The sequence below is a fragment of the Falco cherrug genome, chromosome 7 (genome assembly GCF_023634085.1).
Source record: "Falco cherrug isolate bFalChe1 chromosome 7, bFalChe1.pri, whole genome shotgun sequence".
Classification (NCBI taxonomy): domain Eukaryota; kingdom Metazoa; phylum Chordata; class Aves; order Falconiformes; family Falconidae; genus Falco; species Falco cherrug.
In genome coordinates this window covers 52,898,507-52,918,748 of record NC_073703.1, presented here as the reverse complement: position 1 = coordinate 52,918,748, position 20,242 = coordinate 52,898,507, and the positions used below count along the sequence as shown (strand labels likewise).

The 20,242-nt window shown below is 42.3% G+C and overlaps 1 protein-coding gene across 10 annotated transcripts in view; it reads left to right on the top strand.

Moving 5' to 3' along the window:
* RAD51B (RAD51 paralog B) overlaps positions 1-20,242 on the top strand; it is a 428,481-nt gene that overhangs the window by 233,014 nt on the left and 175,225 nt on the right. For 9 of the 10 annotated variants that reach the window (XR_008733375.1, XR_008733374.1, XR_008733376.1 and 6 more), the window contains one exon: positions 4,775-4,893. The exons of the other annotated variant lie outside the window; for it this stretch is intronic. Coding sequence is in view for 5 of the 9 variants with exons in the window: in XM_055717384.1 (XP_055573359.1) it covers positions 4,775-4,893 (119 nt within the window). In the remaining 4 variants the exon portion in view is untranslated. Of the gene's footprint in view, positions 1-4,774; positions 4,894-20,242 lie in introns of those variants that run through there. 10 annotated transcript variants of the gene reach the window in all.

Sequence of the window (20,242 nt, the reverse complement as noted above, 5' to 3'; positions counted from 1 at the left end):
ATGAGAAAATATTTTTGAATTACCAACTTGATAGAGATTGCAAAGGGGCCCAGTGGTGGGGATGAATCTGCCAGGCGATGACTTTTTTTTCTGCAAAGTCAAAATCCATATGAGAATGTGGAAAGCGCGAAATTCATTGCTCTGTGCAGTTATACCAACAAAGAACAGATGATTTTTTTTAACCAAGACTATAATCATGTTCTGCCTGCAAGGACTCCTTGCATTTGAAAATGTTTTAAGAAGTCTGTTTCATTTCATTCAAAACATTGGTCTAGTTATCCTAATTTTCATAGAATGAGACACTAATGAAACTAAAGTTCCTTTATGCTTAAATCCCATTCAACCATATTTGTACCAACTGGGACTTGGTTACATGAGGATTTAGTCTTTAAAATGGTGCTTCTTTATATGTAGGGGACGAGAAGGTCTTTGAGACCGTGTCTGTACTTTTAATTCTCTAGTTGGACATAATAGAATAATCACAGAATCAGTATTGAGCTGAATAGCTTTAATCCTACTGTTTCCTCCAGTGAAAAATGGAAGGTGTAATAAACCCACTTTTCCAATCCTGCCTGTATGTGGTATTCATCTCAGTGATAAGGAAGGTACTTATGGATGGTTTGTTTTAATTGCGTTGATGGGGAGAAACAAACAAAATGAATCTAGACCTTGTGTGTAAGTAGAGCCAAGTGTTGTTACCCAGTTCCTCAGACAACTCCTTTCAGAGCAGTGGAGGTCAGAGAGTGAACCTATTCTGCTTGGAAGCAGGACTGTGGGCCTCAGTTTAAGAATCTACCCTTTCTTCTTCGGTTTGTTTTTCCCCTGGTTGTAGAGAGGCATTTATTTTGCATTTGACTTAGACCACAAGAAGCTTTATTTTCACTTGTGAGAGCTGTTCTGCAAGAGTGAAGGAGCCAGTTCCTCCTTTATGCTTGCAATCCAGAACAGATACAGTCTCTGGGGTGTCTCTGCTGGTACCCTGAAGGGCTCAGTTTCACAGGAGACAGTAGAACAGGTACCTCCTGGAGTTCTTGGCCTGTCTGCTGATATGCCCTTTGAAGCTCAGTTTAATGCTAGTTCTTTTTGTGTGAGGAAGGAAGAAATGTTTACAGGAATTGAAATCAACACTTCATTTTACCTGAGCTGAGTCTGAAAAATACAAAGCAGGGAGTTGTTCAGAGGTCTTCTCCCACCTTTCTAACGTGTACCTTCATCTCCCCCTGCTAGAATCCCATCTCTGAGCTTCTGGACACCCACTCCCTTTTCCCACACACTGCATCCATAAACTGAGATCTGCCACTTTTCTCTCATCTGTCAGCCTTGTTTTCTTACTCTCCCTGGTCCCTGTGCTCCTTGTATCACCTGTGTCCTGGCTAGAAACCATCACATCAGCAGTGACTGGAGTGCTCTAAGCAGGCTGGAGAGATGGGAACTGCTGCCCGTCAGCTGACTGCACATTGCTGGCCCTGTGGAAGCATCCACCCCACAGCATGGATAAGTGCCTTCATGTCACAGCTGGGAGCTGTTGCTCCATACCACTCTGAAGTGGTTCAGGTTGGACAGTTTGGGGACCTCTGAGCAGAGACCAAAGTCCCTTTATGAGCATGTTTTTTCTTGGGCCAAGGTTGGTCTGAACTCCCATCTCTTAAGTATGAAAATACCAGGGTTTGGAAGAACAAGGCAATATGTGCTGAAAAATACCACTCTCTCTTTCAAAAGTATTATTTATCCACTTCTTTGTCCAGTTTGTTAATGACTAAGTAGAGGTTGAAATAACAGAAAAGATAAGTCTGAGGGGGTGTTTTGAGGCCATGTTTAAATATAAATCTGTTTTCCTAACATATCCTCTTTCCTTCCTCTGAGACATTTACTATCTTTTTTTGTTTAGAGCAAGGAGAAGGAATGAAGTGTGTGCCATCACTGCCCTTGAACTTCTTTGCAAAGCTGGCGCTGCTTTCCCCCTTCAGTTCACTTCTTGTTGGTTTGCCTCTCTGTCTGCCTAATGCATCAGCTTGCAGGAGGATCCCTTATAAAATGGAAACCTTTCCTGTGAGGCATTCCTTTCCACCCTGTAAAAAGTCTCCGCTGTAAATTTGCTGCAGTCTTACTAACCACTTTGCACCAAAGTCATAAATTTAAATAACTTCACAGAAGAGGATTTGCCTGAAAGTGGGTCACACGAACAGCTCTTTTCAGACAGGGGCTGGCACAATATGGTACAGTGGGCTTTCTCCTCTGTAATAAAATAACATAAATGACAGCAATTAACTTGCTTGTTCGGCCACAAGGCTTACACCTCTAGCACTTCTGTTCACTTTGGGACAGGTTTTAGGCATGGAAGGAGTGCAGAATATGGAGTGCTATCTCCATAATACCCGCAGGCTCCAGACATTTAACCGTTTAAACGCCTAGCTCAGGATTGCAACAGCAAGATGTTACTCCTTCTGTTAGCTAATAACATACACGTAACTTGAGGGAAGTTTGGATGTGAATTTTGTGGCTGACTTCTCCTAACAGCAGTTACTTCTGGAACATCTGGGCTTTTTGTCTGTAGTCAGAGGCCCCCAAGCAGCAGTGGGGGAATTGCTTCTTGGTGGTTTGGAGCAGTGGCTTCCAGCTGCATACAGGGGTGCACTTACAGCAGCTGTGAGGGAAACACCTCCACACCCACCAGAACTCAAACTTAGCTGCCTCACTTGAATTTTGTGATTCCTACCTATTTCTAGCAGGTGGGAAAGAAGGATGATGTTGACTACAGGAGGAACTCGCAGCTTATTGCACATGACAAAGAGAGTATTACAAAACTTTAAAGCTGCTTGAATGTCATTTATTCTCCCTTAGCCTCTTTGAACAGTAATGATGTTTTATTATCACAGAATCATAGAATCATTTAGGTTGGAAAGGATCTTTAAGATCTCCAAATCCAGCTGTTAACCCAGGACTGCCAAGTCCATCACTAAACCATGTCCCTAAGCAGCACATCTACACGTTTTTTAAATACCTCCAGGGATGGTGATTCCACCACCTCCCTGGGCAGCCTGTTCCAATGCTTGACCACCCTTTCAATGACGAAATTTTTCCTAATATCCAATGTAAATCTCTCCTGGCATCACTTGAGGCCCTTTCCTCTTGACCTGTATCTGGGTATTGGTACCTGTATTGGTATCTGGGCAGCATGTGGGAGGTTTGGGGTCTTCAGCTGAGTCCTGTACCACACTGCAGTCATTCCAGGCCCTTCTCTCCAGCCTGCTGCTCTGCTTGGTCTAATGCAGTCTAATAAGGTGTCCTTCTCATTGCTTGCAAGCTACCGGCAGTGATACAAATAATGATTATTACTGCATGCCACCACTTTTGGCCTTACCTTTTACTGGATAATTTTCCAAAAGAAAAGCTTCCGTGGATGAAGAAATCATGTTTCTTCACTGAATAGTTGCAGGGGGAGGGAAAGTGGCAAACCTACAACCTTGCACATGTAAAAGCAATGAAGAGTTTTAAACCTGAATCTTCCAGAAGCTCTGCTGGGCCATGAGATGACTGTGTCATCTCAGTACAATATTGCTTCTGAAACCTAGTACTTATAATTTAAGTTTCAACATTTTAACTGTTGCATTACTGATCATTTTGACAGAAACAGAAGGCTTTTCTGAAGTTTGCATTGCAGAGTAAGTGTCTGGTCTAAGTTTAATTGACTTAGTTGACAAGGATTTCGTGACTGTCCTGGGGAATCAGTTTTGTTGCCTGAGAGATGACAGGAAGTTCCCTGACTTTAAATCTAACTTTCTATCTGTCATTCACTCATGGCTTTTTAACAGTATGGACTGTCTGCCTCAAACAGTTCAATTTTCAACTTGCACATAATCATTTATACCCACATAACAATTGGGATTTTGTTTCTGAATTTCTTTGATGTGTCTGGCTTGCTCTGTTCTTGAAGTGTCATTTGAGGTACAAACAAGTCATCCATCTATCTGTTCATCTTGCACAGAACTTGTCGTAAGCAGAGATGAAGGTCTTGGGCACCTACCTGCCTGCATATGTATATGTGTGTGTATGTATGGGTCTCCGGTTTTAATATGAGAAAGCTCAGGTTAAGCGATAGTTCAGAAAACTGGATCATGTGGCATTACTGGAAACACTTCTTTATGTTGTCATTGCTGATTGCAGCAAAATACATTTTCCTTCAGGGTTATATAAATTTTCTCCCATTTCAAAGACACCAGAATGGTATTTACAGCTAAGGGGCTCCCTTCTTTTCAAATCTTAGAAAATGTGTAGGATGCCTGATGGCATGAAGCACTGTTCTGATTTTTAGATCTGGATATTGTGGCATCCTATTCTGCTCCTTTAGCTTCCCTTTTTGTTACTCTACACTGTCACTCTGCTGGCCTGCTTCCCTCTCCTCTGTGCCCATAGAAAGCTGGTTTGCTTGGGGATAGAATATCTAAGAAAAGAAGAAAAGGCACGTGTTCCCCATGGATGGTGAACCTACACATATTTAAGAAATGTACTGGTCTCTTCAGGAAGGTGGATACTACTTTGGAAGGAATCCTTAATTCTTGGCACTTTGTCTAGGTGTCACGAGGGGTGAGAGCTCACACTGCAGTTGTATAAATACATTGGGAAGGTAGGAAATTAATGTGATAGTGCCATCTGTTACATACCAGTTGTGATTACCTAGCTTATGGAATGATTTGAGATGGCCAATTAATATTTCCGGGCTGAACCCTTCTCTGTGGCACAATCTTGATGCAATTTCTTTCATATTTATCTTCAGGAGCTTCTGGAAATGAGAAAAGGGAATCTGGTTGTGTGACAGCAGCCCTTGGCAACACATGGAGTCACAGTGTCAACACCAGGCTCATACTACAATATCTTGACTTTCCAACAAGACAGGTGAGAACTTAACAACAAAGAGAATTTAAATAAAGCTACGCGAGTAGTGCTCAGTCAGATGGGCTAACTGTGTCCTTCAGCCTCTGTGGTTATGCCACCTATGAGAACCTGGCATTCTGCAGCCAGTTGCTTCTTTGGGGTGGAGGGCAGTCAGTATCCTTTGTTTTTCAGGGATGATCAGTCCTGCAGTACCTTCGTGTGTTAGGGTGGTTTTATCTGAGTCACAGGACCTAGCATTGGCCTGTTGGCACAGGCATACAAGTTCCTTGAGCTTTTAGTGCATTTCATGTTGTGGAGATGAAGGGTAATCCTTAAAGTACTTTCCTGCGCAAGGATTTTGGGGTGGGAGTAGGAAGCTAGCCCTTTCACTGCTACGATTGTTTTGCTGTTGTCCTTTCCACTCTTTCTGCCAAATTTCGGCTGTGGCTTTTAGGACAGGGAGCACTCTATGTTCTGCAGGTACTGTTTATAAGGGGAGGCTTGCTGCCTGCACCAGCAAGCTTAACTTTGAGCAGAAGCAATTTTCCATAAGTATGCCTGCAAAAAGGAGAATGCTTACCCTTTTCACTAAGAGACTTCATGCTTTTGAGTGAAATGCAGTGACAGTTTTGACTGCAATCTTCACCTCTTAATTTAAAAAAAAAACTGTGAAAAACTAGGAAGCAAGACATTTGGGGTATGATTGAGGGAGTAATTTTTTTAAAAAAAAACAACCCATGATTTCATCTGTCCCTTGGGATATCTGCAGTTATAATCTCTTTTGGCTTTGTCTGTTCTGTTTTTGCATTCATGTAACTCTTTCCGGAGGCTGTGACCCTCAGCCTTAATGTTATTGATTTTCTGCCCATTAAAGTAGAGAGCTGTCAGAAAAATTGCTATGCAAAATTTGTACCATCTTACTCCTGTAGCATTACTACCCACATGTGTTCAAATTGGTGCTCCTGATTTTACTGCCACAATGTGAGGTTTCTCACTTTCAGGTTCCAGACTTTAGAGCCAGAGGGAGAGGAAGCCATCCTGTTTTATTCTGCTTTTTAGAAGTAAAATTATAAGAATGGCACTTCCGTTCTTGCAAGTGGTGGGCACTGTGAAGCGGTGGTAGTCCTCTGGGCTCTAAGGTAGCAGGTTAAGTGTGTCAAATGCAGGTAGAAAAGGCATCTTTTGGACTCGCTTCTAAAGACCATGCACATTTGCATAGAAACATACTCTTACTGCTGCTGTTCTTCTAAGTTATCTATGTTCTGCTTCTTACTCTGGTCTGTAATGAGTTCTCCTTTTCTACATGTATGTGCAGAATACAAAGCTATTCACAAATTTCCTGGATTGCTTTGGAGATACATGAGAGGTGGAGTTGGCAAAGGGAAAAGGGCAGAAACTGGGCTCTGTGCTACTTCATGTTGCACAAAGTCGGCTAAAAAGGATTAAGAACATTCTTCTGCTGGAGGAAGGAGGGAGCAGTTTTCCTAAAGAACATTCAGGTATTAAATGTAGTTTTTCCTGATTCTGTTTGAGAAGTAATAGATCACAAGTATATGAAATGGTGTTTTCAAGCCTTTAAAATTCCATTATAAAAAATATGTCACAATCCAATTAACAAACAGTAGAATTTTGCTCTGTTCCTAACTGGGTTTATGTGTGCTGCATTGCTTGCATATGAAGCCATGGGCTCATTCTGTTTTAATTAATCAGAAGAACTAAATCTACAGTAAGGAAAAAAACCCTTGAAGTAAACATCAGTATATATTATTAAAATCAAATTAATTTGAAACAGAAGTGTGATATAAATAGTGATATGTTGGTGAAGTTCATAAATGAAATGGGATATGTTCATAATATCCTGTAAGTATTTTCCTGTTGCTGTTAATCTGTGTCCTTTTTTAAGATAAATTCTCTTTCCTTAAAGTCATAGAAATCTTTCAGCTAGACGTGCAGTTTCCAGTTAGAGGAAGGCATCTGGAATTACCCTACCTGTAGCAGCAGTGTATTGATTAAATTACTGTAGTTTTACACACATATGTTCTTTTATAATTGCTTTATACCCACTTTCAGAAATGAATTGTGAATAAAGGTGCCTCAGTTCTTGAGATGCCATTTCAGTCATCATGAGGTGGTTCTGCCAGCACGTGTTGAATATCAGTGCTTTGAAAACCAACACTTCTTAAGGAAGCTTAACTTGGAGGTCCAAAAATTCCCAAGTCAGTAATCACTTTTACAAATTCTTATATTACTTTATTAAAAAAAGAGAAAAAAGGCCTGTGATTATCTGTGTAGTCTCGGTATTAAAGTGAAATTCTGCCTCAGGAAATTACTCAAAGCACACAGTTGTTCCAGAGATTTGGGTAAAAAGTAGTGGAAAACCAAGTTTTCCCTGCTTTTCACAATTTGTAACCCTGCAGAATCAATACTTTTGAAACAGTAACCTGTGTTTTGTTCTGACTTGCACAGCGGACACAATTTTTTCTTTCTTCAGTCACTTGACCTCCTGAAGATGCTCTTCCTGGCTCTTCTTTCTCTCCTTCTTTCCCTGGAGGAGCTGGGGCAATGGTGACAGTCTGGGGGATCTTCCTTTACATCCCACTTCCATGGTAGTAGAGGCAGTGTGCTGATCTTCTGTGGGAAATCCAACCCATCAAGAGAGAAAGCAATCTCTTGAGATGCACTGGGCCATGAGGCCCAAGGGTGGTATTCTTCAAAACGTGAAGTGATAATGTAATAGTTAAGGAGGATTCAGGCAAGTAGCTTTCCAGAACCATTGTATCTTCTGAACAGGCCAGGCCACTGGGCTGCTAGGTACTTGTTCTCAGTCATGCGGTATTAATTTCTGGGAAAACTCAGGGACATAAGTCACTGTTCATGCAACTTTGGGGAATGCCAGGGCAGCAGGTGGCAGAAAGAGTATGCAACAAACCTAGGGAAATTAAACACAGAATTCCTACACAGGATTTTTTATGTATATTAGGTAAAAGATTCCTTCATTTTGTTTGTCCAGCAGACATTTTTTCAGCCAACTATCCCTTTTTCCACCCCACCCTCCGTATGTCTGCTGAACATTAATAAGAGCAGCCAACTCAGCAAAGTAATGAAATTTCTGGACATCCTGCCTGCCTTAAAATCAATTAAGTTTGCTTTATTGCTTGGATAGGAACAGTTTTCTGAACAAACAGATGTACTTTCCTCTTTTGCCCCCTTGTAGAAGCCAGTGTTCTGTTTTTTGTTTCCTCCAGAAGCAGTGCCAATGGGGGAGGGCAGAAGGAGGTTTCCAGTCTGCATTTAAATTCCTTATGCCGCTAAAACCCACAAGCATGGACAACAGTAGGAGTCTCTTAACTTCTGAGGTGGGACTGAGCTGCATGACTTCCACAGGAGCACGGTGGCATAAGAGCTTGAGAGAATGTGGGTAAAGTTGTTTCACACAAATGGGTTAATGAAGGAAATTTCCTGATATCTTTATGGATACTGATACTTGGTTCTCCCTGAGCATTCTTGTAAGTCGTTAACCATGACATTGTTCTCCTGAAATCCACACAGAAACATGCAGACCCTTTGAGTTTGGGCTAAAACCAGCGGGGCTGCGCTAGAAACTGTTAGACTCCTCAGTTACCCCTGTGTGTATAACTATCCTTCTTTCCTGAACTGGAGTCAGCAGGCTTCAAGGTTACTGTTTTCATGTATGCTCCTGCCTTTGGGGGACAGCATGGTAGGGTTTAATATGTTTACATACTATATTTAACATTTTATTCTTGTCTGTTGAACACAGGGTACTGGATTAAGTGAGACACTGGCCAGGTCTGGTATGGCCACTTGTACAGGCCTGGTGTGTTTTATAGTTTTCAAGGGATTTGTGAGACTCATAGTATTGTGTTAATGTCTGTAACATGTTTTGAAATTCTCACATAGGTAGTACACATAGAGGTGTTACTTTATAACAAATCAGTGTTTTCTTGTGGTATTTTCAAGAAATCATTTAGATTGAAAAGGATCTTTAAGATCACCAAGTCCAACTGTTAACTCAGGACTGCCAAGTCCATCACTAAAACATGTCCCTAAGCAGCACATCTACGCATTTTTTGAATACCTCCAGGGATGGTGGTTCTATGGGGTGCAGCCTGTTCCAATGCTTGACCACCTTTTCAGTGAAGAAATTTTTCCTAATATCCAATGTAAATCTCCCCTGACATCACTTGAGGCCCTTTCCTCTTGTCCTGTCACTTGTAACATGGGAGAAGAGACAAACACCCACCTGCCTACAGCTTCCTTTCAGGCAGTTGTAGAGAGTGATAAGGTCTCCCTGGAGCCTCCTTTTCTTTGGACTAAACAACCCCGGTTCCCTCAGCAGCTCCTCATAAGACTTGTGCTCCAGACCCTTCACCAGCTCCGTTGCCCTTCTCTGGACACGCTCCAGCACCAAAATGTCCCTCTTGCACTGAGGGGCCCAAAACTCAACACAGTGTTTGAGGTGCAGCCCCACCAGTGCCCAGTACAGGGGGACGATCACTCCCTTGTCCTGCTGGCCACAGTATTTCTGATACAAGCCAGGATGCTCTTGGCCACCTGGGCACGCTGCTGGCCCACGTTCAGCCGGCCGTCAGCCAGCACCCCCAGGCCCTTTTCCCCCAGGCCCTTTCCAGCCGCTCTGCCCCCAGCCCGTAGCGCTGTGTGGGGCTGGTGTGACCCATATGCAGGACCCGGCACTTCTCCTTGTTGAACCTGGTACAACCGGCCTCGGCCCACGGGTCCAGCCTGCCCGGATGCCCCTGCAGAGCCTGCCTGCCCTCCAGCAGGTCAACACTCCCCCCAGCTCGGTGTCGCCTGCAAACTGGCTGAGGGTGCACTCGATCCCCTCGTCCAGATCGTCGATAAAGATACTAAGCAGAGCTGGCCCCAGCACTGAGCCCTGGGGAACACCACTTGTGACCGGGCACCAGCTGGGTGTAACTCCATCCACCACCACTCCTTGGGCCCGGCCGTCCAGCAGCTTTTAACCCAGCGCAGAGTGCACCCGCCCAAGCCGTGAGCAGCCAGTGTCTCCAGGGAAAGCTGTGGGAGATGGTGCCAAAGGCTTTCCTAAGGTCCAGGCAGACAACACCCACAGCCTTTCCCTCATCCACTAATCAGGTCACCTTGTCACAGAAGGAGATCAGGTTCCGTCAGGCAGGACCTGCCTTTCCTAAACCCACACTGGCTGGGCCTGACCCCCTGGTTGTCCTGCATGTGCTGTGTGATGGCGCTCAGGCTGGTCTGCTCCATAACCTTCCCTGGCACCGAGGTCAGGCTGACTGGCCTGTAGTTCCCCAGATCCTCTTTCTGGTCCTTCTTGTAGATGGATGTCACATTGGCAGACCTCCAGTCCTCTGGGACCTCCCCAGTTAGCCAGGACTGCTGATAAATGATGGAGAACAGCTTGGTGAGCTCCTCTGCCAGCTCCTTCTGTGCCCTTGGGTGTATCCCACCAGGCCCTATTGACTTGTGTGTGTCTTAGTGGTGTAGCAGGTCACTGACCTTTTCCCTTTGGATTATGGGGGCTTTATTCTGCTCCTTGTCCCTGTCTTCCAGCTCAGGGGGCTGGGTACCCAGAGAACAACTGGTCTTAGGATTGAGGTATGGGCTGGAGCTTTCAGGCCATGGCAGGTGACTTGTCGTGCTGCAATTTTCCTTCTTCAGGTGAAGTGTTTTGAATACTTAAGTATATGGTGACTCATTCTTGAAAAAACAATAAAACAAAAACCTCTTCTCTCATTCAGATTAATGCCAGGCATAACTTTTGTTGTGTCCTTGGTTACAGACCAGCTGTTTTGTCTTGCTCTGCTTAGTATCATATGAATAGACCCTGAATAAGCATTCCAAAGTTGCAATGGTGAAGTAACCATGATACTCGCTGGAGTGGGGAAGGGCTGGGAGAGAGCCAAGGGTAGTGGGGATGAAGCTTTATGTTTATGTGACTTGCTAAGGCCAATTGCCATGATCCTTTATCTTAAATTTATTATAATTTTAGTGAAGCAGTTCTTTCAAATTCTGCAGATGTTTGGCTGTTACTGTACCAGTCATTGCGAAGTTATATTAAAAATAGAAATAATGTAACTTGTTGCAGTCATGATGGCTTCAGAGCATAAGTGAGACCAGATTTCTCTCTCCCTGTAAAACATTGGAGGTAGTTGTTATGTGTACTCTGTAGCTGTTGGATAGCTGTCCCGTTTTAAAGATTAACACCAGGTAAGGTTTTCATCCATAAAAAAGGGAAGCAAATAAACCAATTTCAAACAAAGCAAGTAGGCTATGGAGAAGAAACATATACCAAGTACTGCTATCTGGGATTAACACTTCTAAATTCTGATTTAGTAATCTGGAGGATAGCAAGTACAGTAATGAAGCTTGGAAATGTTATCCTGGTTTTATTTTGTAAACAGCATGGATGTGTTTTCTTCTATTAACTTTGTAGCAGTTATAGCTACCTAGTAAAGATGATGAAGAAGAAGAAAATGCAATGGAAAAATGTATTTTTGATAGTCTTAAACACGGTTTTGGAGTCAGATGAGGAGGATGGAGATAGTTACTGGTGCTGAGAAATGCAGACAGAAAGCTTTTCATCTAGTTCAGTCTTTGACACAGTAGGGCAAGAAAGAGCCTATAGAGAACGGGACAGTGAAATCAGTGAGCGGCCAAAGGAAGTGACCGAAGATGTGTGAAGGTTGCCCGTTTTTACCTGTGAGGCAGGAAGCATTGCTCTTTACATTGTTGTCTGCTGAGCTAGAATTTGGGTGGATGCAGAAAGAGAAGTCCTGGTATCCTAAACAAGTACAGAGGAAAGCTCTGTGTGTGGGTTTTTAGCAGAAGTATTAAGACAAATGGAGTGCCATTTAACAGCTGCAGTCCATGTTGGGAAAACCTGTCTCTATATGCTACATGAATCATGTGCATTGTACAGTAATGCAGATTATGTACACAGTACAATACTTTTTTTCAAGTGTTTAGACATGAGAAGATCTGCAGATGGCAGTGGATAATGAGGTCCAGTAAGCAGTGACAGAGAAGGGATTTGGCTATCGGGTTGTTTCAAAATGGAAGTGATGTAAACTGTGTATCTGTTCTAAGCCATCTTATTATATAATGTGCTTATCATATGGAAAATCAGCTCTGTGAAAACACGAAGATAGATGGGGGTTATTTTTTTTTTTTTGTAAGACAAGAATGATGGTACGGAGTCATGCAAGGGATATGAAATTCTGCAAGAAAGTAGTTTTTTTCAGGTTCTCCATTACGGAGTATGCTGCTTTTGAAGAAATAGCTGTGGAAAGACTGTAGGAACATGTATTTGAGTTGTGCAAACCCTTCCATTTAAATAAGTGCTTTTTTCTAGGCAACACAGTTTACTTCAGAGACTTCTGCATCACCTCTGCTATTATTTGAATACTTTTAATCCAGACACAATGAAAGGTTGTTATAGCCTCAAATTTCTATGCATGTGTACAAACCACATCCTTTAAAATACGGAAATAAGAAACTCACGGGTTTTCTCTGATTAAAAAGCCTCTAGACTGATAACCCTTATGACAGAAATCTTTTGCTTGTCCACAGATCGTATACAAGCATAAGCAGCAATATGAACTCGAGTTGCATGTGAACAGGATGAAACTGGACACAATGCACAACCCCAGCATAAACAGATTATTATCGACACAGTGTGATGCTGACTTAATCCAGCAAAAGTGCCAAATGAAAGGATGCCATAGAAATAGAGACAGTTCATTAACAAGTATTTGGAGCTCAAACATCACTAGGTCACTCACTTTCCTGACTTGCGTGTTTGTTCATGTCTCTGTTTGCAGTAAGCTTCCTTCTTAATGGACTAGTGGGGGATGGTCATAAAATATAAACATCACTGTAGCCCTGTCTGCATTAAGTGGGACTGGATTTATGGCCTTCTCCTCTTAACAGGACGCTTTTATACAGAGAAAAATGTTTCCATCATTCTTAAACAAGAAGTCATTTACTCAGGTGCTTATATAACACTAATCAATTTGTTATCTATGAACCTAAATAGAAATGAAAGGACCCTAGATAAAATGGAAAAGAAAACCTTTAGTTCATCTTTTTGTCTGCCCTTTTTTGAATAAGCATTGCGAGTTTTCTTAATGAAGATTATTCTGATGTCAGATTATTAATGACAAAATACAGCAGCAGGTTTGCAAACTTCAAACTCATAAATCTGTAGTTCAAAGTACCCTAAACAGAGAAGGAGGAACATCTCTGAGGCAGAGGGGCAAAGTCAGTCACTAAGTTATACCAAGTCTTTCTACCAAGACTGGTGGCAGAGGTGGCTACTTTCTGTTAGTTATCCTTGACTGATAGGCCAGTCAGCTCTCAGAGGAGACTCTTTGGTTGCTGCTAACCTGCACCAGTTACACGTTAACCATCTTATACTATATTTTCAAATTACTATCCATTTACTGAATGATCTCTGCAATGCCTGTGCTGGGTGCTAATAACCGAGGAAACTGAGGCATAAGTAAGTAACCGGCCAGAGTAAATCCTTTGCAGCTGGGAGAAGAGCTGGAATCTCTTCACTGCCACTTATGTGCCACTAAGGTTGATCTTGCTCAACCTTTACTGCCTCTGTTTCAGGCACTTAAAAAGCCTTTGTACTTCCTTTTAGTATGTAGTTCCTCAGCTGTGAAGGTACTCCATCTCCCCTCTCCAGTTTACTCTGTAGATTAACTCACCCACTGAACTGGTTTTAACTGTGGTCACTGACTTCTCTCCTGAGTGTTTCTCCTTAGCATGCCATAAACTTTACTTCAGCAGTGTTCACCATTAATAAAAGGTTAATGAAACTGAGGCTGTGGCTTGACCTTTATGGCAAAACTCTCTCTCTGCTTCCTTGTTTCCAGTTTCTGTTGATACCACAGCTGATTTTTCTAAGCCTCTGCTCTAGAAGCCACTTTGCATTCCTATGTCTCCTCTTTGCAGACATCAGAACTGTTCCAAGCTGCAAGTTTCCAACAAAGTCAGTAGCTAGCACTTAAATTTTTAGATGATTAAAATGCTTGTCCAGCCTCTTCCATATTGGTTAATGCAACATCTTCATTTCTAGTATTATCAACTTCTTTTTTTTTTTTGGTCCTCTTCCAAACATACCACAGAAAATAGGTTTGTTACTTTGGTGAGACCTACTTAGTCACAGTGACACTGTTGTTTTAATTTTTACATATTTACTCAGTTCTGTAACTGAGGAGAAGGCCTTTTGCCGTGGTCTAATTGGTAGTTGTGCACCTTCATGTTAATCAGATAGCAATTCTCAGAAATCGGGGCTATGTCTCCTGTTCTTTATGGGGAACCACTTAGAGATCAGGATAGGAGGGGTTAGATTTCTATAACAAAATCTGTTCTGAATATAAACTGAGAACTTCAGTCTGTGACACTTAATCCAACACCCTTTACAAACACTGTATTTACAGTTCACTAAAACAGCATAAAAATGGGAGAGAGAAAGAACCAGATATGACTTTCAGTCTCTGGTCTGAATTGTATGAAAAATGCTCTGTTTGTAAGCTTAAGCCCCTTTGCAGAGTGGGAATGAACACAAATTCCCATCCTGTTTATACAGAATCACTTTTCTGATTTTGATTGGACTTCAGAGTGAGTTTTCCCTTCAAAACAGAGTGGAATTAACCTAGGGCAGATTGTCTCATCAATATCTAAAGTGTCATTGCTCCTCACATCAGAATGGCAATGTCCAAAGTTGTTTATCTTTGGAATGCCTTGGCAAATCCCACTGCCTCCTGTCTTCTACCAGATCCTCTCTTTTTCTGTCCTTTTTTTCTTCTTTGTAATTGAAAACAAACGAATTAAAATGCCTAACTCAAATTTTAAGTATTTATTATTTAGAAAAGTTCAGCAAAGTCTGTCTTGGAATATGGTATACTTAAAGCTTGAAGGCATTCTTCATAGTGAAAAAGATCAGGGTATCATTATGAAAGAACTGGACAACCTTAAGTAGTGAAAATACAGTGGAATATAAGATTGATAATAGAAATAATCTGTAAAATAATATTCAGCATTACAGATGAATTTCTGCTTTACATAAGGAGCATACATGCTGAAAATGAAGCTAATATTGGAGTGGTCTAGTTTATCACAAAAAACCTAATTCAGCAGTGTAATGTAATCATGACAAGGGTCTGTGCTATCCTAGAATAGAGTAGGCAAGCTATTTTCAAAGGAAAGAGAAAAGTGTTGATACCATTGTGGAAAGGCACTGGGGACATCTCTGGAATACTGTATACGGCCTGAACATTTATGTTCAACCTACTTTCTTCTTCTCTCTTCTCTTTCTACTTACTTTCTTCCCAGGTGAGGTCTGTGCTAGATAGAATATGTTTATTGACATAGCAACAAGTTTGAGCTGCACTGGTAAAAAAAATAAACCTCAGATAAAGTTTTAAAACCAGACAAACTTTGACATATTGACCTCAGCGGGCAAAATGCATTGCATCTTCTGTGAAGAGGTAGGGATCAGACGTGATCCCCATGTTCAGCCATTACAACTTTTGTGATGCTCTAAACATAATAAGGGAGAATCATCTCAGGAGTTTGTATAGCTAGGATATTATACTTTGAACTTGAATTTTTTCTTGTTTTATGAATCTAATGTCATTGAACTGTTCTAGATTGACAACACAGCAGAATGACAGCCAGTGAGTGGCGTTCAAAATCTGCTGTACAGAATATTTTGTGTTTTCTTTGGTTCAGCCTTATCAACATGTCTACCCTGGGTAGGATCAATTAGTCTAGAGGGGTTTGCTCTACGCAGACCTTTTGATCTTTGATCTCTGTAATTCCTGTCTATGGTATCAGTGCCCTTGGCTGTGATGTAAAAACAGGCTGAAAAAAAAAAAAGAAACCCTCTTAACTGCTCAGAAACTGAATACAGACTACTGACCCACTTTAAAGAATAAAAACAATGTTGACAGACCACTGCCTGAGATGGATGACACCTTATAATGGAGTGGGTTTTCATGGTCTCCAATGTTGGTGACCTGTTGGGAGCTGCCTGGCCAACTTTATCATGTCTACCCATCGTATTGCCTCAAGAAGATAATAAACCATGTAATTTTCACAATATTATCTTCCCCTGAACTGGATGTTGTAACTGTTGAAAAAATATGATGGGATTTTAGGACATCTGCTCAATCCTGAATGGAAAGAATGTGTCCAGGAGATGGTAGTGTATTATACTTACATTGTGGAAACATTGGAAGATACCTGTGACTAAAAGGTAAAAGGCAGTATCGATAGCTACCTGAGCCATCCTATTTCCAGCTCTCACATGTAGTACTTATGCTGTACTTTGATTAGGGAGAGGTGTGTCCTCTGGATACATATTAACAGAAAACAGTAAATTCATCAATTCATGTTGAAGTTCAGTGTTTCTGACAGACTTGTGATTGATGGATAAGTTGAACTTCTTAAATACTGGTAGGATGTATTGTAAAGTGCAGCTTGGTTAATGAATGTCTTCTTCCTTGAGTATTCATATTGGAGCAACACTAAATGGAAATAACTAACCAGGTCACTTGTCAAAAAATGTGACAGACCTAGGCTGCAGTGCAGTGAATGAGGCACTATTGAGGTTCACCACTGGAAAGAGCTCATTTGATTTATCTTGGGTTTGTAAGGCCCTTTCACATTTGTGTCACAGTGGTGGTTCATGGTCTCCCTTATCAGTCATTTCCTACAAGTAAGCCCTGAGCCTCTGGCAGAAGTTCTTGCACTAGTCCTGAGTGAACAATCAACCTTGACTTTTTCTGCTATTTGACTTAATTTGGCTGTGCAGATGTCTCTGCAGTTCAGGGTGTTTACATGCTCCACAGCACTGAACTAGAAGCTGTGGAGTTTAGGTTGCAAAGACACCTGAGCTGGCCATGTACAGAGCTGAGAGTGATCCAGGAGGTTTGGCTTGGAGTCTGAGCCAATAAAGCCTTATCAATCCTGAGCCAGCAGTGCAGCAAATTGATGTTTCTGGTCCAAACTGTGTGTTTGCTCTTCATTGTATGTCAAGTGAAGTTCTTTTTCTTCTTATCACTATTTATTTATCTATCTAATAATAATAAAAAACTCTGTACCCATAGTCATCTCAAGCTACAGATAGAAAATCACCTAATCCCCTCTTAAGTTGTGTTGATGTTTCCAGCTGGACGTGGTACATCAATATCAAAACCAAGAGGAAACTACTTTTTTTCTCCTTTCTTATACATTTTGTCTTACTTCTCACTTGTGATCTTATAATGGCTGTCTCAGTCTCCATTTGAAATAACTGAGCAGGTTAAAAATAGAAAATGAAAATGTAATTTAGCACACACACAAAAAAAAACAACCCCAAGGAGTTTCTTACTCATCTAAAATAATCGGTATTAAATACAGAAAAAAAAAGCTAAACAATTTCCCTGTAAGAAATGGTTACCATTGGGGTGCTGTTGCAGGAAAGAAGAGGTTAAGAGATTTTTTCCATCTTTTTTTTTCTACAGTTGTGCATTTTCTTTGCTAGGGCTATGTTTTTGTCCTTTGAACATAATAGAAGTAACTTTTCAAAAGTTCACATGTAGTTAATATCCCTGATAAACACAAACCAATATGAATTTCTTAAGCATAATGCCCATGCAAGAAAATATCTAAGAGCTGTAAATGTTACTCCCAGTAATTTTGTGAAAACAGTTACCGTTATGTCTGATCTTTGCTTCTGCTTCTTCTCACAGAATCACAGAATGGTCAGGGTCGGAAGTGACTTCTGGACCCTGCTAAAGCAGGTTCACCTAGAGCAGGTTGCACAGGATTGTGTCCAGGCGGGTTCTGAATGTCTCCAGAGCAGGAGACCCCACAGCCTCTCTGGGCAGCCTGTCCCAGTGCTCTGTCACCCTCAAAGTAAAGAAGTTTTTCGTCATATTTAGGTGGAACTTCTTGTGTTGCCGTTTGTGCCCGTTGCCCCTTGTCCTGTTGCTGGGTGCCACCGAAAAGAGCCTGGCCCCGTCCTCTTGACACTTGCCCTCAAGATATTTGTAGCCATTGGTAAGATCCCTTCTCAGCCTTCTCCAGGCCACACAGGCCCAGCTCCCTCAGCCTTCCCTCATCAGGGAGATGCTTCACTCCCCTCATCATCTTCATAGCCCGCTGCTGGACCATCCCCAGTAGCTCCCTGTTTCTGTTGAACTGGGAGCCCAGCACTGGGCCCAGCACTCCAGATGTGGCCTCCCCAGGGCAGAGCAGCGGGGCAGGATCACCTCCCTCAACCTGCTGGCCACGCTGCCCCTAATGCCCCCCAGGGTCCCACTGGCCATCTTGGCCACAGGGCACACTGCTGGCTCGTGGGCATCTTGCTGCCCACCCGAACTCCCAGGTCCTTCTCCGCAGAGCTGCCTCCCAGCAGGTCACCCCCAGCCTGTACTGGTGTGGGGGGTTGTTCCTCCCCAGGTGCAGGACCCTGCACTGGCCTTTGCTGAACTTGGTGAGGTCCCTCTCTGCCCAGCTCTCCAGCCTGCCCAGCTCTGGCTGGCTGGCAGCGCAGCCTGCTGGGGTATCGGCCGCTCCTCCCGGGTTGGTGCCATCAGCAAACTGGCTGAGGGTAGACTCCGTGCCTTCACATGCCCAGTCACTGATGAGTGAGTTGAACAGGACTGGACCCAGCACTGACCCTAGGGGAACACCACTAGCTACAGGCCTCCAGCTAGAGTCTGTGCCATGGACGACAACCTTCTGAGCTCTGTCATCCGGCCAGTTCTCAATCCACCTCACTGACCACTCACCTAACCCACGATTCCTGAGCTTGCCTAAGAGGATGTTATGGGACATGGTGTCAGAAGCCTTGCTGAAGTCAAGGTAGACAGCATCCACCACTCTCCCCTCTTCTCCAACATGAAAACGTTTATTAACTGCTGATTGTTATGTGGGACATGTTGTCATCAAAAATTTCTGATCTGACAGGTTATAAAGCAATGTTTCAGGTCCTAAAGGGCTGCCCAGCCTATAGTGCATCTATGCCATGCATTGGAATAAGGATGTTTCCCTTTACCTGGTGGGGACTGGTGGGGATCCGCTACTCTCTAGAAATGTGAACAAAGTCTCCTGAAACATTTCATGGTTGTTACGGAAAGATTTTTCTAGGACTTTGTTATTCAACAGTTGTACATTCAGCAATACAGGTTGATATTTATAAGGCTGTTAAGCTTTCTTTGAGTATGTTTTCTACTTCCTTGTAAAATCTCTCCCAATAATGTTCTTGCTAGAGTCTTGTAGAAAGCTTGAAATTAAATTTGAATTAAATCTGTCACCTTTTCTCAACACCCGTAAAGCATGACAGTACTCCAAAAGCACATGCATTGCATCTGTATGTATTAACTCACAGATCTCTTAGCTAATTTTTTTCTTGTCCTTGTTATGTGATGACCAGTGGACTCTAAAATACACTTTGCTGAGGGCTTACGTAAGATAATATTGCTGTCTCTTGCATATGAATTTAGCAGTGTTGTGTTAGTTTGTCTCCAGGGACTTTACTTTTAGGAACAGAACAAAGTGAACACGCAAAAAAGTTGGAAGGGATTTTTGTTTGTTTCATGTCAAAGGCATTTTGCAGCCACTAGTGTGGATAAAAAATATTTATGCTGTAGTCTAGGACCTGGTTGAATCCCAATCTTTTTGACCCAGGTCTGGGAATTTAGGCTTATGCCTTTACATCAAGGAAGTATGAAGGACACTGTTGTTTTTTGTGATGTCCAAACCCAGTGAATGCAGGATGGGGAGAACACACTGGTGGTGCTCTTTTACAATGGATTAATTTTATTTCAATTTATAAACAATAATGTTGAGCTTTTTCATCATCTGGAAAGCCAAAAGAAAGTGAAAGAAGGAATGAGGATTGGCTAAATAAAGGTTTGAGACATATTAGAAATAGGCATCAGGGCTGAATTTTTAGTGCATACTTTTATATCTGTTGAAGATAAGTATGTTGCTAAAACTTATGAAGAAGGTTCGTAGAGATCTGAAGAATAATAGAAGTAATAAATCATGATGGCAATGCATACGCTAATTACATACTGAAGAATGTATATTCCTTATGTTGTGCTGTTGAATTACACTGAACTGATTTACTCCATCCGGTGATGAGGGATGGATGCTGTTTTGATCCCTACCTCTGCAGCCGTGGGCGGAGGAGCCAATGGCATATCTGAGTGTGTGGTTCTGTGCAGGAGAAAGTGCGCAGCTGCTGAGCTTCTATGCTGTCCTCCCCGCTGGTGCCGTCTCTTCCAGGCAAGTCTGGCAGACTGGGTGGAAGCAGCCATGTGTTCTGAGAAGAACTGCTCTG